The following is a 22,924-nucleotide window of genomic DNA, read 5'->3' as shown; positions in this document are numbered from 1 at the left end:
GTGTAGGCCAAAACTAGTGGCGCCATCTGATCGAGAATCAAATTTTCGTGATTTTCGAGGCACGTTTTTTCCTTAGACTGTATCCATCTATTACGGAGTTATATCTATCTTTGATATTAGTTATAAATTGTTGAGCAATACACTTTTCGTCAGTCGCAACACATTCGACATCGAGTGTCGAGTAGCAGTACTAAGAGTTCCGCAACTTGACGCTAGATGTCGACTACGAAATAAGGCGCGAAAACTGATGTATGGAGTTACCACTTTCTATACTTATATTTCTCTATGCTATAGGTAAGCACAGTTGCATCAAAGATAGATATAACTCCGTAATAGATGGATACAGTCTAAGGAAAAAACGTGCCTCGAAAATCACGAAAATTTGATTCTTGATCAGATGGCGCCACTAGTTTTGGCCTACACTCGTATAGAGGGCGTTGACTGTTTCTTTGTTATTTATAATTTTAACGCATACCAGTGAAAGAACATGGGTCAAAATCATATAAAAATAATTAATGCAAATAAAAAAATCATTTATCCATATTTAAATACATTTTATCGTATTTTTATAAATATTTATTTTTAGTTTTAAAGTGTGTCGACAGATGGCAGTGAATTTACTGGGGTTACAAAATTTTATATGACAGTACCGCTCTAGTATAAGTTACTCTATGGTTGCATGCATGCTAATACAGTTCAAACGTTCTGTTTGTCTTCAGTTCAAGTGTATGAACTGTAAGTGCAGCACAATGCACAAGAAAACCTACGTGATCTGTAGAGGGCAGCACTTGCTTTGACGTGGAGTGTCAATGTATAAGTTTATGTTTCCGATTCAGGCCACAAGATGGCAGACCCAACGCGCACTACAAAACATGAAATCATTAAATTGGGAGGCCGAGCGCCCTGGTAACAATTTACGTACTCCTAATAAATAAGTTAGGTTTCTTAAGATATAATTTAAAGTATTAAGTCAGTCACCAGTCAAATATTTTTGAAATTCCCTGTCGACCGATTTCTTAGTACACTACACTGCACACTAGTACCAATAAATAAAAAAAAATTAACGTATACGTATATTATACGTGTATATCTTTTAAAAAAACTATTTATAAATAAGGGGGTTAGTTATTACAATTAGGGGTCGTCCATTAATTACATCACATGTTTAGGGGGGAGGGGGTCAAGAAAATGTGACATGTTGTGACAAGGAGGGGGGAGGGGTAAAAAACCTCGAAATTCGTGTGACGTAATTAATGGATGAACACTTAGTGCCGTGACCGTGCAGGTTTAACTATTGACCATTGTAGACCTTATCTCGCCGCAACAAGGTATACTATTGGTCAATGAACTATATCGGAAACATTCAATAGTAGTCGGGCACCGGCGCGCACGCGATCTTGACGAAGTCCTCGTACCGCACGGTGCCGTTGTTAGACACGTTGGCTTCGCGGAAGATGTTGTCCACCTGAAATGTAAACATACTATTGCCAAAGACAGACATAACTCCGTAATATATGGATACAGTCTAAGGAAACTGTCACGTCACTGTCACATTTCGCAAGAAAGAACGGAAAAGAGCATGCGCCAAGTTATCGAATTTTGACGATTTTTATTTATTTTAAAAACGTTACCTTACAATACCGGAATTCGAAAGATATGAAATTACTATTTAAGTTAAGATTGGTTTTTCTTCTTTTTTGTTTATAGTATCACATAATAAATAACCGAGTAAAGTTTGATTAAAAGTCCGAGTTAGAGGTTACTTTGGGAATTAATTGTATCGAGCGAAGTGTCATAATTCGTGTATCGGAAGCTATGTTATTAAAGATAATATAGTCAAGAACTACATATATTTTTTCCACGTCTACGAATATCAACGTCTCTTAGAAAAACATGATCATATAAGGAGATTTTTTGCCTTCTGGCTCAGGGAACCGCCTTAATGTCATTTGTTCCATTCTAGTGAATTGTCCTGTACCTCTGCCTATGCCCCTTTTCTTGATCTTACCTCCCTCGCAGAGAGCCCCTCGCCCCAGTTCTGCAGCAGGTTCCGTAGCTGCCGCGCCGGGATCACGCCGCGTTTCTCCGTGTCGCCCGCTTTGAACGCGTTCACAACCTGAAAAAAAAAAACCGGTTAATAATAAAAATGTAAACGGCCACCACAGAACATTATATCTATATACATAGACGATTTTTTTTATTGACATAGAGAAATAATACTACATAAAAAGTGTTACCTCAGAAGGCAAATTTTCGGCGCGTGAGTGTATGTGCATCACTTCTAAGAAGTCAGCGAATGACATCTTTCCACCCTTGCCCTTCAGGTATCCTGCAACAAATATTGTGAATGCAATTTTGACAGAAAGTTTTAGTTTAGGCATGCTGTTGACGTAATCTACTTTCAGTACTTGAAAATTGAGACATATGCCCTCAGAAACCTGTTGCTTCTGAAAATATACATATGTGACTTGAGTAAAGATGTATAAAGTTTTTATATTTTACTAGCTTTTGCCCACGACTTCGTCTGCATGGAGTTAGTAATTTGGGTAGCTTATTTTTTACCCAATCTTCATACAAACTTCCACCCCCTTTTCACCCCCATAAAGGATGACTTCTGGGATAAAAACTACTCTATGTCCTTCAACGGGACTCAAACTATCACTATAACGAATTCCAACTAAATCGGTTCAGCGGTTTAAGCGTGAAGAGGTAACAGACACACACTTTTACATTTATAATATTAGTATGGATTAGTTTTCTAAACCTAATGGGGACCCACCATTTCACAGCATTACAGATTCTGTAGTAGGTATAGTTATTTGCTACTTTTGTTAAAAAAAAGTATAGTTACTTTTTTTTTTTTTATTATAAACTGATCGGCGATTGGCCCTAGTCACACCTGATGGAAAGTGAAGACAGGGCCTAAGATGGAGCTCACCGGTTCAGTAACAGCCTATTCACTCTTGTTTTAAAGAGACCGAGGTCATATTGATCAGGGAATACAGATGGCGGGAGCGCATTCCATTCCTTAGCCGTCCGTACCAAAAAGGAGGAGGCAAAACGTTTCGTCCAAATGAATGGAATGTGGACCACGAACGGGTGCATACGCTCCCCGCGCCTGGATGTCCGATGATGGAAAGGGGAAGGTGGGATCAGGTCGTGCAGTTCCTGTGCGCACTCCCCGAAATGTATCCGATAGAACACCGATAGGCAAGCGACTCGACGGCGATGCTCAAGGCTCTGTAACTTAACTTGCAATAATATCTTGCACAACAAGACAATGGCTACACAAATAAGATTGTTTCGGATATTTTTAAATGCTTCATTATGTGCCTATAGCTATAGACAAACACAACTCTAAGCTACCTTAAAAAATATTTATTGTTGAATAACAAAAAAACGGGGTTTTTACCCACCCGCTAGCTCCTGGATGGTAGGGCTCATTCCGAGGGACCGCATCACCACAGTTAACTCGTCCAATGACGTAATTTGCCCAGATCTAGCAAATAGGTAGAAGCATTCACGGAATTCTGAAACGAAAATGTTTTTTTTTTTTATGTAATAGGATGCATACAAGCAGACGAGCCGCCTGATGGGAAGCAGTGATCACCATGTTAGTTATTGTTTAATTTAATATACTGCAACCTGGCAGAGTAACAAGATTAATTAAGCATTTCTAAATGCTCAGGCCAGAAGAGTTGGTATAGATAGGAAGGCGTGGCACGATCTTGTGAATGCCGTCTGCATCTCTGGGGTGACTTAGAACAACAAGCAATGCTCTGTATTTCACTCACTCTGTCACTAATGCACATGTTAGTTAGACCTAGGCTATCCATAATATGTCACGCATAGTTCTGTTACAATACATATATTTTGTCACTTAAGTTTTATATCATATGGACTTAGGGAAATGATTTTTCCAGACATGTTAACTAATTATTTAACAGGAAATAAGTAATAAGATTGTCATAGATGTTTATCATTATCACATACTTACCATCGATATCTTGTTCTTTGAAATAACGCGCCTGTAACAGAAAATATACACTTTTATTATGATGAAACAAACACGTTATCTATATTATTTTCATATTAACAATATATTATTACCATATCGATATAAAAACGTATAAAATATGATTAGGAAGTTGGAGAAAGTTGGTCACGGATCACGGAAGATGAGATGATACTAAACTTTACTATTACTAAAGAATAAGAAACGTCACAAGTGTCACAACAAGTAAACGTCACTGAGCGTCAGCGTCACTCTACGTAACTACTTTAAGGTGTCCATCTCTTACTTTCTTATGAAATAAAGTGTATGAATAAAAGAGACAGTAATTGACTTTTTTATTTTATTTATGGCCTGGTTACTAGACCTTTAAGCCAACAGTAATTGACAAACTTCCTATGAGTATTGCCAGTATGAAGAAAAATGTGACAGAAATTTAAAAAAAAACAGAGTAGGTATGTTCAAGCCAATGTTATTAAAAGTTGACAATGCCACAGTAAATCACAAAGTTTTAGACGTATATAAATTTTCTTATCTGTGAACAAAGATGAAGGCCGACCAATCAGCTGACAGCTACGAAGGTCTATTTTTCCATGGTGTAATTATCTAAATTGAGTAAATTATTACATAAAACGTTTTTCAAACACGTATTCAGTGTCAGAAGTGATCGTGACAATGTTATTTTATTTGTAGCATCAATGGAGAGACAGTATTTTAGCTGGTAAGTGAGTGAATTGTCTTACAAGTTCATGTTTGACCAAAACCATGTATAATTAGCATACTGCCCTTAACCTTCACGGTAATAATAGTTACATGACTATTTTACGTATTAGAAAATAGAAATTATGTTGTTTTCCCTTTTATAGATGACCAGAATATGTATAATTGTCAAGAGACGAGCTTATGATAAACTCTCATCTCATTAGCCAATTGGATGATGAATTACGTTTGAAGTATTAACTCTCGATTGATTTGTACTTTGTACGCATTTAGGCGCCTTATCTAATGATTTTCTACACTAGCTAGCTTAGAAGATACTCAGAATTGATATCATTATTATTAAAACGTGAAAAAATTGAGGGATCTGCAGGGGATTGCTTTTCTTGTCACTAACATTTGCTGTTTACAAGGTTAGTTTCACTGATGCTACGGATATTACTTGATATGTAAACCTATGTAGAACATTCTAACATCATACAATTCATATTGATTTTATAATGCTTTAGTTTAGCGCCTTTTACTGCTGCACAATAACTTCTTATTGTTGTTTACATGATATTTTTGACGACCGGTCTGGCCTAGTGGGTAGTGACCCTGCCTGTGAAGCCGATGGTCCTGGGTTCGAATCCCGGTAAGGGCATTTATTTGTGTGATGAGCACAGATATTTGTTCCCGAGTCTTGGGTGTTATATATGTAAGTATTTATATATTTGTATATTATATATATCATTGTCTAAGTACCCACAACACAAGTCTTCTTTATTATTTATTTATTTCTACGTACTATTGTCCATCTGGTGTTCAGTACATGTAATTGAAGTCTCTATGAATGTGTTGTCTTGGCAACATTTGTAAATTAGTGTGAGAACCTAGTACACATAGAAGTTTACTTCTAAGGCTCCATTTGTTTGGGTCCTGAACCCTAAAACTGGCCAAGTGCGAGTCGGACTCGCGCACAATGGGTTCCGTACCATTAAGGAAAAAAACAGCAAAAAAACACGTTTGTTGTATGGGAGCCCCATTTAAATATTTATATTATTCTGTTTTTAGTACTTGTTGTTATAGCGGCAACAGAAATACATCATCTGTGAAAACTTCAACTGTCTAGCTATCACAGTTCATGAGATACAGCCTGGTGACAGACAGACGGACGGTCAGACGGACAGCGGAGTCTTAGTAATAGGGTCCCGTTTTTACCCTTTGGGTACGAAACCGTAAAAATTACTCTAAGCATTAAAATGTTGTTATACCAGGGACCGGACAACCCTTTCCGTGATAAAACCCTTTCAATGGGCAACACTTAAACACGGCTAACACATTGAAAGACTTTCCCTTTTGAACTGCAAGCCCATTCATACCCTTACCTTTGACTAACCCTTACCGAAAAGCTAACCAAAAATAAGGGTTACCCTTATCTTTAAGCGCTTTTTATAAAGGTTTCCCTTTGCGTGAAAGAGACAGGATTAGTATATATCTACGGTAGTGTATGAAAAGGAAAGAAAACACGTGCCTAGTCAAAGAACGCCGCCGTCGCCGCTGACGATCGCTCGGATTCGAAGTAATGTGTGCTTTATGAACAAGGTAGACGACTTAAAGAGAATGCTGTATTTATTTGCATGCTTTGAAAGTTATGTCTAGGCTTAATGCTAATAGGCAATAAATAAAATAATAATAATAAAAAAGCCTTTTATTTTTGTAATTTGTCTATAATATTGAAAAATGACTCCAGAACCCTCCTAAGAGGTATAGGCCTAATAGGCAATACAAAAGATTAGTTCTACAAAATATTAATACAAAAAAAAAAACATGAAAAATAGACACTGTAAACAAGCATGTTGCATTTACTGAAATAAACACTTTCTTTGCCAATTTATTTACATGAAGCTTACGTAACAATGCTGGTAAACAATGGACTTAAGTCTTTTTAGAATACTTAGTTCTTTAAATAGACATTATTGCGCAAAGATGAACATACATGTTACTTTTTAAAAAGTCCTCACTCGCTAAAGTACCTATTCAAGGCAGGGATCGTTACCGAAATAAGTAAAAATCAAAATTACGCCCTAAATGTGCTATTGCTTTGATTTTTTTAATTGGTATTTAGGCAAGAACAACGAATTATCAGACTAGCTAAATATAATGCAAAAAACCGGCCAAGTGCGAGTCGGACTCGCGCACCAAGGGTTCCGTACTTTTTAGTATTTGTTGTTATAGCGGCAACAGAAATACATCATCTGTGAAAATTTCAACTGTCTAGCTATCACGGTTCATGAGATACAGCCTGGTGACAGACGGACAGCGGAGTCTTAGTAATAGGGTCCCGTTTTTACCCTTTGGGTACGGAACCCTAAAAAATACATAAAAAGCTGAGATAACGAAATTGAATACCGGTTAATTTGTATTAAAATAATACCGGTATTCGGTCCCTAATTTAAGGTACAGCATTCATTACCCACAATGTCCACTGAGAATTTGTGAACCTCATGGCTGATATAAGATCCACAGACAGTGTGACAGTCAGATAAGTGTGTTTCAGTACTAGAGGCTGAATAAGTTTAAATACGTAAGCTAATGACTCAGGACTTTTCCCACTGTTAAGTGTTAACAGTGGAAAAAGTGTTAACTCAACATTGTATCTCTATCCTGTTCTTTTTTCTCTCTTTTGTTCTTCTTGTTAACTGATTAAACTAATTTTCCCTCTCTAGTAAGATAAGTAAAGTATATTTATAAGTTAGTAAGTATTATTAGTTGTAATTTCGCACACCATGCACTTTACGCAGTTTCTATCTGTGGAAACTTGTAATTGGCTCACTGCTTCAATGTTATTACCTAACGTGTTACTTCAGCTGTAAGTTTTCCTAATAAATAAAATAAAATAAATAAATAAATAAGTTTGAAGACAGTTTTATGAGACTCTACAAAGAAAAACTACAAAGCTTCTGAGCCGAGTCGTGTAACATGTTCACTGCCAATGTTTTCGTAGTGTTACATTCAGTCCTCAGGCCATGAAATCTTATATACCTACTCTTGTGCTGACTATCCAAAACGAAAATCATCATCACCATCATCTTCCTCGCGTTATCCCGGCATTTTTGCCACGGCTCATGGAAGCCTGGGGTCCGCTTGACAACTAATTCTAAGAATTGACGAAGGCACTAGTTTTTACGAAAGCGACTGCCATCTGACGTTCCAACCCAGAGGGGGAACTAGGCCTTGTTAGGATTAGTCCGGTTTCCTCACGATGTTTTCCTTCACCGAAAAGCGGCTGGTAATATCAAATGATATTTCGTACATAAGTTCCGAAAAACTCATTGGTACGAGCCGGGGTTTTAACCCGCGACCTCCGGATTGAAAAGTCGCACGCTCTTACCGCTAGGCCACCAGCGCTTCAAAACGAAAATCTACCACGCTCTCGTAATTTTCGTCTTACAGTAGGTATAAAAACCAGTTCCATCCAAGTAGACACTAGTGACTACTACTATCAGACGAGGCCAGGATGATGTGCAATCTATACTTTAAAATAGTGTAGGTAATACTGCACTCCTACATTATTACTATCAAAGACAAAGTTATATTGTCTTTGTTACTATAGATCTGACTACGGGGGTGATATTGTCACGTGACGAAACCCCAATCCTTAAAAAATGTGTAAATAAAAAAAACCAAGTAGTTCAGATAAGATAATCAATAACGCTTATCAAGTTATCATTTCCTGATACTGATAATATTACATCAAATCAGTAATAATGTCTATCATGTGGCTAGTTCAGAAAATAAATAAATTGACACTCATCAGAGGTCAGTGACCGTCTGAACTGCCTATGACTTTCTTTTTTCCTATCTGGCTTTTACTCCCTGCAATTTTGCACAGGGTGAAATTGCCAATGTCGGTTTTTGACTTTCACACATGAGGAGAATATTCGGTATTCTTGGGAGGATGCGGTTGGGAATGACTTGAGATAGTTGAGATCATTGGTCTTAACGTACCGTTACCTATGTTTATGTTCGGACGCCATTTTAGCAAGTTACAAGGCCACGGGATCATTGTACTTTTGCAAGTTTTTGACAGGTGTAAAAAACCCGGCAAAGTGCGAGTCGGACTCGCGCACCGAGGGTTCCGTACTTTTTTAGTATTTGTTGTTATAGCGGCAACAGAAATACATCATCTGTAAACATTTCAACTCAGTCTAGCTATTACGGTTCATGAGATACAGCCTGGCGATCATCGATCATCCCGTCACGCATATCGCACATATAGTTGGTCAAACCAAATTGTCAGTAAATAAGAACAAGCCGGCCGGCCGAGTGCAAGTCCGACTCGCGCACGAAGGGTTCCGTTCCATTACGGCAAAAAACGGCAAAAAAATCACGTTTGTTGCATGGCCCCACTCAAATATTAATTTTATTCTGTTTTTAGTATTTGTTGTTATAGCGGCAACAGAAATACACCATCTGTGAAAATGGATCTGTGACAAGTGGAAGTCAGACTCGCACACCGAGGGTTCCGTACATTTTAGTATTTGTTGTTATAGCGGTAACAGAAAAAATCATCTGTGAAAATTTCAACTGTCTAGCTATCACGGTTCATGAGATACAGCCTGGTAACTTCGCTCTTTCCTTACTTATATTTCTACCAGGGAGGTTTTGGGATTATACTGAGCAACTTTTAGTATGGGACTAATCACGAAATCGCAAAAAAAATATTTACCCTCCCATAGAAAATGGACCAGCTAAAATGTATGAAACTGCCAAATTTTTTTTCGCGATTTCGGGGTTGGTCTCATAGTAAAAGTTGCTCAGTATAATCCCAAAACCTCCCTGGCAACGGGAATACACTTATTTTTTAGCCACCATGTATATAGGTTTTCCTTATTTTCTTCTAATCTGAGCTTTTTTGTTTCAGTCTCACTGCAGTGCTAAAAGCACTCTAGCAGTATGGAGGAACCTTCGGAGCATATATCTTAAGATAAACCATCAGACGTAACACGAGATCTCTAGTCTCATTGTTGATTATTTTACTATTACGGTTACAAACTTTCAATTTTATTCCATTTTTTTATTTATAATAGATCAATTTAATATAAGTTACCAAAGATTGTATATACTATAGACTCTATAGAGCTTGATTATATAGTTGTTATTGTTATTGGGGAAGTAGATGCTACTTGGCATATGGAATAGGAAGGTAGAGCGTAGAACGGAAGAGAAGATGGCGGCGACGATAGTGGAGAATCCTCCGCCGCAGCTCATTACGACGATAGAATGGAGTATGATGGATAAAGGGAAGTTTTTCCCACTGTACACGCTTAGCAGTTTTACAGGTAATTTAAAAGCAAACTTTTATTTATTTTGCAAATGTTCGTATATAACTTGGTCAGCGAGCCACCAAAAACGCGATTACGGAACCCTCGCCCACCCAGGGTTCCGTACTTTTTAGTATTTGTTGTTATAGCGGCAACATAAATACATCATCTGTGAAAATTTTAGCTGTCTAGCTATCACGGTTGATAAGATACAGCCTGATGACAGACAGACGGACAGAGGAGTCTTAGTAATAGGGTCCCGTTTTTACCCTTTGGGTACGGAACCCTAAAAACCTTACCTGGAAGTAAACTTACTATTAGATGTAATGACAGTTTTGGCACACACACAACGTTGGTTAAAAGTGTAAACCTGCTTAATCCATTTTGAAATTAATTTATTTTTAACTTTAATATCTATCAAAGTAGGTACAAAATGCACTATTTTCAAAAATACATTAGCAGGTTTACACTCTTAGCCAACAAGCTATTTCTTTTTTCATAATGTTAGAGCCTGAATCTTTATTACCACTTAATAAATTCAGATATTGTCAATATCACCCGTTTTCATGGAAAAAGTATCTCTCGTGTACACCTTATGGCCTCTCCAATCTTCACCGATATCGCATGCGACTTGCGATATATTGCGGCATTTGGTCGATCGATTCAATTTGTTGCACACTTCAGTAAAGCAGATGATGAGTTACTTTTATTTTCATGAATCATGCGATTTTTTTTAGTACGCTGTGCCCTATACCCGCTGACGCTTGTGAAAACGCAAATACAGCTGCAACGTAAAAAGGAGGCCTACAGCGGAGTCGCCGACGCCATCTCCAAGATATACAGGCACGAGGGCGTCTCCGGACTGTACCGGGGCTTTTGGCTATCCAGTGTAAGTGTATATACTCTGACAACGCGCGTGTAATATCTCCGGTGTTGCAGGCGTCCATAGGCTACGGTAACTGCTTACCATCAGGCGGGCCGTATGCTTGATTGCCACCGACGTGGTATATTAAAAAAAAAACCTACTTTGTCAGTAGAAAAAGGCGCGAAATTCAGATTTTCTATGGGAGGACACTGCGCCTACATGTTTTTCATTTACCGCCTTTTTCTATTGACGGAAAAGATTTGCCAAACTATATACAAAGAGACTAAACTCGATTTTTATATCAGAGGTACTACCTTAACCGAACATTTGATTCGCGGAGGTAAAATAAAACTATGAAAACGGATTATATCGCGTATATTGAATTTATAATACATCCCGACGTTTCGAACCCTTTACAGCGTCCGTGGTCAACGGGTGACTGAGGAAAAATACAAAGTGCAAAAATACTCACATACTAAAAATAATGAACAATCATAGACTATAAACTTCAAGGCTGGTTGTACATGCAAAATCGGTTCATAAGGCTAGTTATACACTACAATTATTTTCAAGTAAAAAAATATATATATATACGCGATAAAAACTACGCCGGCGCCAACCCTACACCACGGACCCGAGAAAATTGAATTCCCTCCTAAATTGTAGGAGGGTATCCCAATATGGGACCGGCAACAAACTCGCAATATACGCTCAACACGCGACATAATCCGTTTTCATAGTTTTATTTCATGAGTCACTATCGCGGTAACCGAAGACAATATTTCGCGGAGGTAATTTAAAGTTTGGCATCCTGAGTCTGTATAGTCAATTTGTAACCAAAACACCCCAAGCTGTTCCTCAGATGCGTTTAATAGCTCCCTGCAGCCTGCCGCCCCGGTCCATGTCGCTTTTTAGGGTTCCGTACCCAAAGGGTAAAAACGGGACCCTATTACTAAGACTCTATAGTTCGTCTGTCTGTCTATCACCAGACTGTATCTCATGAACCGTGATAGCTAATCAGCTGCAATGTTCACAGATGTTTTTTTTTATACTACGTCTGTGGCAAACAAGCATACGGCCCGCCTTATGTGAAGCAGTCTCCGTAGCCTATGTACGCCTGCAACACCAGAGGAGTTACATGCGCGTTGCCGACCCTGATGTTTGTTTTTGGGTCCGGAAAATTACGTCGCATGTTGTTAATCTCTCTGGTAAACGCATGCAGCTAGCGCCAGCTGGTTTAACCGCTTTATAGCGAAAAGCTCCTACTATGACGCACAGAGAACCCGTCTAGCGGGTCGCCGGCAGTTAATGTGGTAACAAATATGTATTATTTCAGTTTCAGATAATTTCTGGAGTATTCTACATCTCAACGTACGAAGGGGTGCGGCATGAGTTAGGAAAATATGACATTAGCCCCAAAGTAAAGGTAGGTAGTTACGGTCACATCTACTAAGCCTTGTTGTATCTCAAACAAAGATAGATATAACTCCGTTATAGATGGATACAGTCTAAGGAAAAAACGTGCCTCGAAAATCAAGAAAATTTGATTCTCGATCAGAGGGCGCTACTAGCTTTGGCCTACTGTCGTATAGATGGCGTTGACGGTTTCGTTTGTTATTTAACAATTTTAACGCATATCAGTGAAAGAACATGGGTCAAAGACATAAAAATAATTAATGCAAATAAAAAAAATCATTTATCCATATTTAAATACATTTTATCGTATTTTTATAAATCTTCATTTTTAGTTTAAAAATGTGTCGATAGATGGCAGTGAATTTACTGGGGTTACAAAATTTACTATGACAGTACCGCTCTAGTATAAGTTACTCTATGATCTCAAACTAGCCAACTATTCACATACGTAGTCCCCGTTTTCCTCTCTGTATATAGACATATGTGGATAAGGTATATCTATGTCTGTAATTAGTTTGTGTAGCTTCAGATAAAAATGCGAATTTAAGTTTTTCGTACAAAACTTGTTTTTGCTCTATTTCGTATGTTTCATAAACTGGAGCTATATAAACTAATTTCAGACCTAGATATACCTCATGTCATTGTATGTGCAAAGTTTCATTACAATCCAACACGTAGTTTTAAAATGAGAGCGGAATTACGTTTGTATGGGAAGGTGTAATTCGGCCGAGCTTGCCGGGGACTCTTAAAGTCCATATAAAGAATAAGCACATGTTGTTTCAGTCGTTTATAGGCGGCGGGTGCGCGTCGCTTGTAGGGCAGACAATCATAGTGCCTTTCGACGTGCTGAGCCAACATTTAATGGTGCTCGGACTGATCAAAGGACGAGCTGGTGGCAGTAAAAACCCTGTAAGCAAATATTAAAGACTACTTAGGCCGCTTTCCCACTGACGTCCAGTTTTTTACGGGATACGGGTTTCTGCAGGATCCAGTTTTCTGTAGTATGCGTGCAGTATCCCACAAACAGAATGCTCTTGTGAACGTTACTATATTAGCACGTATACTAATAAAACGGAATCCAGCAGAAAACCGTGTCCCGTAAAAAACTGGACGTCAGTGGGCAAGAGCTCTTAGGCTACCAAAGTCACACAATTAGATTCTCCTAAAAAGCACGCTTCAAATTTTTTTTAATTTTCATTGTTGGAGTCACTTTGGTTCTATTAGTTTTTAGGGTTCCTTACCCAAAGGGTAAAAACGAGACCCTATTACTAAGACTTCACTGTCCGTCTGTCTGTCTGTCACCAGGCTGTATTTTATGAACCGTGATAGCTAGACAGTTGAAATTTTCACAGATGATGTATTTCTGTTGCCGCTATAACAACAATTACTAGAATCATTTATAGAATCATTTATTCATCAATTGTGCATTACAGGTAATGAATACAGGTGTTATAAACAGTTTGTTCTCTGTAATATGTCTTGCGACGTACAATGATTTTGGTTACCTAGCGCATGCAATATTATTAGAAATGTCACTATATTTAAAATAAAAATAATCAATAAGTTGTAATTAATAATTTAAAATAAATAATGATTAATGGGTAATTATATAAGTCAATCATTCATTTGTCAAAGTGTCCATCAGAAATTCATCAATATTGTAATAACATTTCTTTTAATATATTTTTTAACCTAATCTTAAATGTAGACAGCTGTTCATTTCTGAGCAGATCCGGTAATTTGTTAAACAATTTAGGGGCCATTGTGTAGATGGTATTTGTATAAAAGCTTGTTTTTGAAATACAATTTCCTGGGGGAAGAATGTTTAGCGTATTTGTAGCTGGGCGAGGATGAGTATTGACATGTACAGTGAATCGGTCCATATATTGTTTTACAAATACACATGCTTCGTAAATATACATAGAATGGAGTGGTAACAGGCCTAATTTCTTAAACAAAGGTACTAAAAACAGAATAAAATAAATATTTAAGTGGGGCTCTCATACAACAAACGTGATTTTTTTGCGTAATGGTACGGAACCCTTAGTGCGCGAGTCCGACTCGCACTTGGACGGTTTTATTGGGAAAGTTAAGTTTGAGCAATATAGCAAAACACGTGTTCATTGTTTTTGTCTGTCCGTTTTGCTGCGTTTTTTTAAATAGATAGTGATTCAAGAGGAAGGTTTATATGTATAATTTGTAAAGGTTTTGTGTAAATTAGTTAAACTACGCGTGCGTAGCCGCTTGCTAGTTAAATTATAATAGTGAACGTTTTATTTTTACAGAAAATCAACCCACTAGGCTTGAATCTTGATGCAAGATTATCGAAATCACAGCTAGCCCGAGAGGTAGCACGGCGGGTATACCAGCAACACGGGTTACTCGGGTACTACCGCGGGTACCTCGCCTCACTTGCCGCTTACGTACCGAATTCAGCGCTATGGTGGGCGTTGTATACAGCATATCAAGGTAGGTATAGGTACACCTACACGGGTCACTCGTGTACTACCGCGGGTACCTCGCCTCGGATGAGTTATATTTGTTGCTCGGCAAGTGTTTTTGCACTCCCAAAACTCTTATTACGTAGTCGACATCTAGCGTCAAATAGCGGAATTTATTAGTACTGCTAGTTGACAATAGATGTCGCGTCGAACTAAAAGTCTAATGCTCAACAATTCTCAGCTAATATTATAACCGGAACTCTATTTTCAACTCCTGCGTATAATATTGGTTATAAATTGTTGAGCAATACACTTCGTCAGTCGCGACACTATGTGACATCTAGTGTCGAGTAGCAGTACTGACAGTTCCGCTACTTGTACTTGCTTGATGTAGACTACGAAAATAATAGTCTCTTTGGTACCAAAACCGATGTATGGAGTGAGCACTCTATGTCTTCTTAATTCACTTTGCTACCCACTAGGGCACACAGGTCGTAAAATATATATGTTTATGATGATGTATTCGTTTGTATTTGTATTTATATTTTGAAAATGAAATGAAAATGAAAATGTTTTATTTCATTAATAAAAAGTTACATTACAAGGTAGTAGGTTGGGACTTCCTTTTAAGTATATTATACCTGTATCAGGAAGCCCCGCTCCTCCGTAGCAACAAGTAGTTTTTAGTTTAACAAAAGCAGAAAGAAAACTTAAGCTAATACAATTTTATCTACATTAAATGTGTATGTGTGTGTGTGTGTGTGTGTGTGCGCGCGCGCGCGCGTGTGTGTGTGTGTGTGTGTGAGTGAGTGAGTAAGTGTGTATGTGTGTGTGTAGGTGTATGGGATCGTGTGAGTGCAGGTGGTGAGGTGATGTACTAATCGGCACTTCTTATATATAGGTACTGTAAAGCATAGAACATTTTGTATATGTATAATGTGTATACTTTGTTACAGATGAGCTACTAAAGATATGTCCGATGTGGGTGTCGCACCTGCTCATCCAGTGCGTGGCCGGCACGCTAGGAGGCTTCACCACAACCATCCTCACCAACCCACTCGACATCGTCCGAGCGAGATTACAGGTACCCGGGTACACATTTCATTTTATTGACACTTTGACCACAAAAGACGTCATATGACGCGCGCGTCTACAGCCCAATATCAACCTTCGTGCATCCGACAAGGTTTCCGATGACACCCCGCACATCATAGCACAGAATAAGTAATAGTATCATACAGAACGGCCACGCACCGCCCCGCCCCGACTCGAATTACCTCGCCCCGCGACACCAGATTGACGGCCGTTTGCCGGCCGCTCAGTACTATTTTGAATCAACTTACTCACACTATGACGCATGCCGCGTGTACAGACGTGCCGTTCACACATAGAAACGCAAGTGATTTTTGATGTATAGCGTGTCCGCCCTGTGACCATAGGCAGACTTCATGCCTCAGAAATAAGGTTTAAAAAATAGTGCGCCAAGCTTTTGGCCGCCACACCACAGAATAAATAATAGTACTTGGTACAGAAGGTTGACTCTCTAACAAAACGCGTTTATTACGACAGATATGACCGCTAGGTGGCGCAAGCGCGACAGCGCGAGGCGCGAGCAGGCGTCCGTTCCGTAGCGGTGCGCGGCAACAACTATGGCTAGACACCAAAATTGGTGTGGGATGTACTTGTTGCGACGCGACGAAATCGCGAAGTGAGCCACGCCTGGCCACACTAAAAAACGAAACGCTGCCTCCTTGACGCTACGGCAAATAGTCAGCAGCAGAAGTTTCTAAGCGGGCGAGGTGTTCAAAATTACCTTGACGCGCTCTTATTCTCTGAGCAACAAAGTCGCGTCTAGATCATTTTGAACACCTCGCCCAAGCAACTATTGCTGCTGTACAAATGATTACTCGCAAAACTAGAGATTCCAAAACGAGACACCGATGTGATGATTATTGATACGTAAGGACAGGCCTATGGAACTCTCCGCGCGAACTCGGATTTATACCTACGACTCGCTTTATCTACCTAAGACACCTAAGTATTTGAAAGAAGCGTCGGCAACCCTAGCGTTGTGTCGGTGCGCGCGGTGCGGGGAGCGGCGCGTTGAAGGTCACTCCATTGTATTTTTGTGTAGTTATCAAAACGGTAGGTATTTGCGTTTTCTTTGAGAGATAAGTATCTGTTCGTAAGACCTATTATATAATCTGTGGTAATGACAATAACTAAATGAGACTATTTACCAGTGAGCGGAATAAACAGAGTATGTATGTATTTAACAAAACTTGGTAGACAAGAGATTTTTTTTGCTAACCGAAGTGTGTAAAATGGACGCTTTTCGGCTGGAGGGCAGTAGTAATTGATAGGGTCATTGCGCTAGTTTTTGTCCACTTCGTAAAATTTTTAATATAAACAATTTCCCGCACAAATTTGGACTTATTGCAATATTTTATGTCTAAACCAATGGTGGGCAAAGTGAGACCCGCGAGCCGGTTTGGCCCGCGAAAGGATTTTATCCGGCCCGCCGCCGTTCATTTGAAAAATTAGTGTATTTATATGGCTAGCGATATAATAAAAATGCATTTTTGCTGTAAATCTGGCCCTCCTCTGAAATTCCTCCAAATGTTTGCCCCTCATGAAGAAAGTTTGCCCACCACTGGTTTAAACAATAGATATATCTACATAGTGAATGATATTTCGCAATTAGCGAATTCGAAATATAATGTATTAGTTGCTACTCTGTCAAGTCTAGCTCTACTTTGGACGGAAACTAGCGCATTGACCCTAATTAATGTATTTTACAGGTAGAAGGCGTCGGCACGATGCGAAAAGTATTCAAAGACCTCTGGGCCGAGGAGGGCCTGTGGGGTCTGTACGCGAAAGGGCTGTCTGCGCGACTCCTACAGTCAGCCTGCTTCTCATCCTCCATCATCCTCGGCTACGAGACCATCAAGCGGCTGGCGGTGGCCGACCAGTACCGCGCGCACGTGCGCTGGTAATAAACAATAACACCACAACATGCTTTTTATTTACCCGACAAATGTAGCAAATATCCTGGTCACGGCACCACAATGTAACCAAAATACCCCTGGGTTTGAAATGAATGCCGTCAACCGGGGTAAATAGGAATGACTGGGGTGAATAGGGACAAAACTTTAAATGTGATTTACCTGACAATTTCTTCAAAAATACCCACACGATTAGCATCATTCAATTAAAAATAATAGTAAATTTTGTATGATACTATTTGTGTGGGTATTTTTGACGAAATTGTCAGGTAAATCACCCCAGCCATCCCTATTCACCCCAGTTGACGGTGCTTCTTTTCTTAGAATCTTAGACGTCTCAGCCTACTGCCCACCGACTTGAACAGAACAAAGTGAGGGAGTGTCATCATAAACGTAATGTTTACAATGAAATTTGACAAATGATAATATCGCCACACTTTGTAATTGTAAATGCCATGCAAAGTTAGCTTGGCCCGACTCTATAAAATGTGTGCAACGCGTATGTGACACCCCTTGAGTTGCAGACTTACAGAGTGACACAAGTGTGAAAGGCATACAAAAAAAAAGTATCTTTATTTCGGTACGTTAAAAATTCCATACGATATTGATTATTGTTATATGATATGACATCAACTCGTACTTTTCTTTTTTTTCTTTTAAGCAATAAAAAAATAATCAACGAAAAATAAAAGGCACTTACGTCTTCGTGTTCGTATTCGACATCCGATATCCGATGTTACGTGCAGTGTTGGCCGAACGTTTATTACAATCAAACAGGATATAATATTATAGAGCGGTACTGTCATAGTAAATTTTGTAACCACAGTAAATTCACTGCCATCTATCGACACACTTTAAAACTTAAAATAAAGATTTATAAAAATACGATAAAATGTATTTAAATATGGATAAATGATTTTTTTTATTTGCATTAATTATTTTTATGATTTTGACCCATGTCCTTGCACTGATATGCGTTAAAATTGCTAAATAACAAACGAAACCGTCAGCGCCCTCTATACGAGAGTAGGCCAAAAGTAGTGGCGCCATCTGATCGAGAATCAAATTTTCGTGATTTTCGAGACACGTTTTTTCCTTAGACTGTATCCATCTATTACGGAGATATCTATCTTTGATTACCATTAACCAGTACAAATTGAACCGTAACAGACGGACGGTTTACGGACAGTGTACGGTTCAAATTGTACTGGTTTTGGTTAAGTGCATTAACGTTTCGGCCAACACTGCTAACGTGTTTCCAAATTGCAGTTTCCAAACATCACCGGAATGTAAATTGTGTGAGCAAACTATTTTAAGAGCACTTGATCTAAACACTTGTGTAACCTTGGTGTAGTTCCGTAAACTCAGGGACTTGGCCTTCCATAGAGTGTAAATTAGTTATTTGTGCAACAAGAGAGGAAAGTTGGTTTTTGTTGCGAGTGTTTATTTTGAGTCCCGAGAAAGCGAAAGACTCTATAATTGAATCAAGAGCAAAGCGCGTGATTCTAAGTTAGAATCTTGAGCGTAGCGAGGGACTCAAAAACACGAGATTTTAATTTTTCACCTTAGTAGTGAGAACATATTAAAGGTTAACATGTATTTAGAATTACACAAAATAATACAGAGAATAAAAAAAAAATGTAATAAAAGTATAAAGTGGCAGTTCATGGCCTTCACTAAATTGAAAAGCTACTTTGTTTCACTCCCTGGAGTGAGGAAAGTCGCACTTTCCTCACTCCAGGGAGTGACGAAAGTAGGCTTGTTCAAGCTGCTGAGGTGAAAAATATTAAAACGTCTGCCGTGTGCGAATATCGATCGATTTACAAGCAATATCATAGAGAAATATAAGTAAAGAAAGAGTGGTAACTCCATACATCGGGTTTCTTACTAAAACTCATGCCAAAACGCGAGTTATTTCGTAGTCTACATCTAGCGTCAAGTAGTGGAATTATCAGTACCGCTACTCGACACCAGATGTCACAAGTGTCGCTACCGACGAAAACTGTACTGCTAAAACATGTTATAACTAATATTACAAGCAGAAGGAGTTGAAAATAGAGTTCCGGTTAATCCTGTTATAAATATTAGCTGAAAATTGTTGAGAATTAGACTTTTCGTTCGTCGCACCATCTATTGTCAACTAGCAGTACTGATAAATTCCGCTTGACGCTAGATGTCGACTACGAAATAACTCACGTTTTGGTTAGAAAACTTGTATGGAGTTACCACTCTTTCCTTTTATACTTCTCTATGGTAAAACCAGGATATGTTTGAGTCAGGGATACAAAAAATATTATTTAAAAAAACCGGCCAAGTGAGAGTCGGACTCGCCCACCGAGGGTTCCGTACTTTTTAGTCTTTGTTGTTACAGCGGCAACAGAAATACATCATCGGTGAAAATTTCAACTGTCTAGCTATCACGGTTGATGTGATACAGCCTGGTGACAGACAGACGGACAGCGGAGTCTTAGTAATAGGGTCCCGTTTTTACCCTTCGGGTACGGAACCCTAAAAATTAGGTGTCCTAGAGAAAATAGGACTTTTTTGGTCGGCTACGCCCCCTTTGCTGGCCTGTCACTCTGACCTGCACCGACGAACAGCTGCGAGATGCCCGGATCTAGTAATAAGAATAGTACAGCAAACTATACTATATTCCATTAGGATTTTAAGCACTTCTTTCAAAGATGGCTGTCTCGGAAATCTAAAATTCTCGACTAGATGGCGCTGACGGTTTCGTTTGTTATTTTTGACGCATATCAGTAAGTAAAAAAAGTAAAAGTAAAAATCATTTATTGTACACAAAGATTTAGGCATAAACAGAAATTAACTGGTCTTAAAACTAAGGGACAATTATGTACATTTATGCATTAAATTAACCATGAAGATTGTACCGGTTCCTACACTTGGCGTAGCCTGTCACGTAGGTAACCAGACACGAAATATCGGTGACATAATTTGTGCGAAATGCCAATAAGACACTATACTTAAAGAAGTTACTCTATGCTTAAAGTTAAAGAAGTTACTAATGAGTAGGTAATCATAGTAATAGTAGTAGTATATCAGTGAAAGAACATGGGTCAAAATCATATAAAAATAATAAATTCAATCATTTCATTAGTTTTAATCGTGTGTCGATAGATAGCAGTGATTTACTGTGGCTACAAAATTTACTATGACAGTACTCCTCTATCCTATATATCCTCTTTGACTTCTTTGTTTATGTTTATTGTTTACCTAGGCTAGGTTGCTTTCATTGGCCAATGTGTTCGTTTTTACAACAAAACTCCTTTGGATATTCAAAGTCTGCCATTAAATGAATTTAAATCGGTCATTAAACGAAAGTTGTGCAAAAATGGATATTATAAAATATCAGACTATTTAGAAGACGTTAACCCTTGGAGTTAATAAGTATGTGCATAGTGTAACATAGATAATGTTATTTAATATTTAATTTTTAAGTAAATACAATTGTTTGACGTCATAAAGAGATTGTAAAATCCTATTATGAAAATAAACGATATGATATGATATGATATGGTAAAATTTGAACAATTCGGAAAATTAAAAGTTTTGCCAGGCATATTTGTATTAGAATTACTTTCCACCCTAGGGTGGGAAAAGCAATTTTCCACCCGGTTATCAGCCTATGAAAGGTAAACTTTCCGAACAGGAGAGATGAAAAATTCTTTCTCAGTGGAGCTCCACCTAAAACTTTTGAATTTCAAGATCCCACCTACAACGGTTTATGCAGTACAATTGTCACTGTCAGAAGGTTCAAGGAACGGACGTTTCATATTTATAAATTGATCTATAAATAGGCTTGTTATCGCTTTAGTCTTTAACCTCGTCAGTTGCATTGCAATGCAGGGATCTATCGTGATTGTGAGTCATATTGTGACTCGTGATCCATGCCATGACAACTAAATATGGAAATGTGCCACACTCAGAGAAAAATCCGGAGACAAGGCTGCAGTTTTACGTTGCGAACGAATTATTGATAAAAACACAAAACTACTTTGGGACATTGACAACCTAGCCTTTGCTAGCGCAGCAACTTTTTTTTTGCGAAACGCAATTATTGCGAAACTAACAATAAAAATGTTGTTAAACTATCAATTTTTCGATGCCTTGTCATAATAGCATAGTTAAAAATGCGAATTTAACATAGTTTGGCTTTGCTCATTGCACAACGTGTGATTTGTGAGTTGTGGTTTTAGCAACTTTGAGGACCTTTGTCAAAATAACAAAAGATAACTCTGCGAAATCTTCACAGTTAAAGTTTGTGCGGTTCGCAATGTTCGCCGACACATTGTTTTTTACTTTGTGACAATAGCAGCTTCAAGAGCCTTTGTCAAAATAACAAAACAGAACTCTGCGGAATCTACACGGCTAAAGTTTGGGGGTTGACAGTGTTCACAACCACATTGATTTATACCTTGTGATGTTAGCAAATTTGAGGACCTTTGTCAAAATAACAAAGAATAACTCTGCGAAATCTTCACAGTAAAGTTTTGTGAGGTTCGCAATGTTGGCCGCCACATTGTTTTTTACTTTGTGACATTACCAATTTCAAGAGCCTTTGTCAATATAACAAAATAGAACTCTGCGGAATCTACACGGCTAAAGTTTGGGGGTTGACAGTGTTCACAACCACATTGATTTAAACCTTGTAATGTTAGCAACTTTGAGGACCCTTGTCAAAATAACAAAGAATAACTCTGTGAAATCTTCACAGTTAAGTTTTGTGCGGTTCGCAATGTTGGCCGCGACATTGTTTTTTACTTTGTGACATTAGCAACTTCAAGAGCCTTTGCCAAAATAACAAAATAGAACTCTGCTGAATCTACACGGCTAAAGTTTGGGGGTTGACAGTGTTCACAACCACATTGATTTAAACCTTGTAATGTTAGCAACTTTGAGGACCTTTGTCAAAATAACAAAGAATAACTCTGCGAAATTTTCACAGTTAAGTTTTGTGCTATTCGCAATGTTGGCCGCCACATTGTTTTTTACTTTGTGACATTGCCAATTTTAAGCGCCTTTGTCAAAATAACAAAATAGAACTCTGCGGAATCTACACGGATAAAGTTTGAGGGTTGACAGTGTTCACAACCACATTGATTTAAACCTTGTAATGTTAGCAACTTTGAGGACCCTTGTCA

At 38.4% G+C, this 22,924-nt stretch overlaps 2 protein-coding genes across 2 annotated transcripts; one reads left to right on the top strand and one right to left on the bottom strand.

Moving 5' to 3' along the window:
• Window positions 1–689: 689 nt before the first annotated feature.
• LOC134753030 (calmodulin-like protein 4) lies at window positions 690–4,195 on the bottom strand. Its single transcript, XM_063688791.1, has 6 exons — window positions 4,111–4,195; window positions 3,998–4,028; window positions 3,417–3,530; window positions 2,238–2,329; window positions 2,009–2,116; window positions 690–1,465 (listed from the first exon to the last, which is right to left on the bottom strand). Exons 1-6 carry the CDS (start codon window positions 4,111–4,113, stop codon window positions 1,364–1,366), a joined length of 450 nt encoding a protein of 149 aa, XP_063544861.1. The 5' UTR covers window positions 4,114–4,195; the 3' UTR covers window positions 690–1,363.
• Window positions 4,196–4,548: 353 nt separating this feature from the next.
• On the top strand, window positions 4,549–17,760 carry LOC134753416 (solute carrier family 25 member 44). The gene is made up of 8 exons (XM_063689307.1): window positions 4,549–4,733; window positions 9,636–10,053; window positions 10,773–10,924; window positions 12,237–12,326; window positions 13,100–13,225; window positions 14,602–14,785; window positions 15,714–15,841; window positions 17,559–17,760. The coding sequence occupies exons 2-8, from the start codon at window positions 9,891–9,893 to the stop codon at window positions 17,751–17,753; spliced, it is 1,038 nt and encodes a 345-aa protein (XP_063545377.1). The 5' UTR covers window positions 4,549–4,733; window positions 9,636–9,890; the 3' UTR covers window positions 17,754–17,760.
• Window positions 17,761–22,924: the final 5,164 nt, after the last annotated feature.

Source organism: Cydia strobilella, chromosome 26, assembly GCF_947568885.1.
Source record: "Cydia strobilella chromosome 26, ilCydStro3.1, whole genome shotgun sequence".
Taxonomy (NCBI): Eukaryota; Metazoa; Arthropoda; class Insecta; order Lepidoptera; family Tortricidae; genus Cydia; species Cydia strobilella.
This window is presented reverse-complemented; position numbering and strand designations above follow the sequence as displayed.

Coding starts and splice junctions, on each gene's coding strand:
- LOC134753030 (XM_063688791.1), bottom strand. Junction 3,531..3,997: donor CAAAGAACAAGATATCGATG/GTAAGTATGTGA, acceptor TTTTCGTTTCAG/AATTCCGTGAATGCTTCTAC. Junction 1,466..2,008: donor AGGGGCTCTCTGCGAGGGAG/GTAAGATCAAGA, acceptor TTTACATTTCAG/GTGGACAACATCTTCCGCGA.
- LOC134753416 (XM_063689307.1), top strand. CDS start 9,891: ATGCTACTTGGCATATGGAATAGGAAGGTAGAGCGTAGAACGGAAGAG. Junction 10,054..10,772: donor CACGCTTAGCAGTTTTACAG/GTAATTTAAAAG, acceptor GATTTTTTTTAG/TACGCTGTGCCCTATACCCG. Junction 10,925..12,236: donor GGGGCTTTTGGCTATCCAGT/GTAAGTGTATAT, acceptor GTATTATTTCAG/TTTCAGATAATTTCTGGAGT.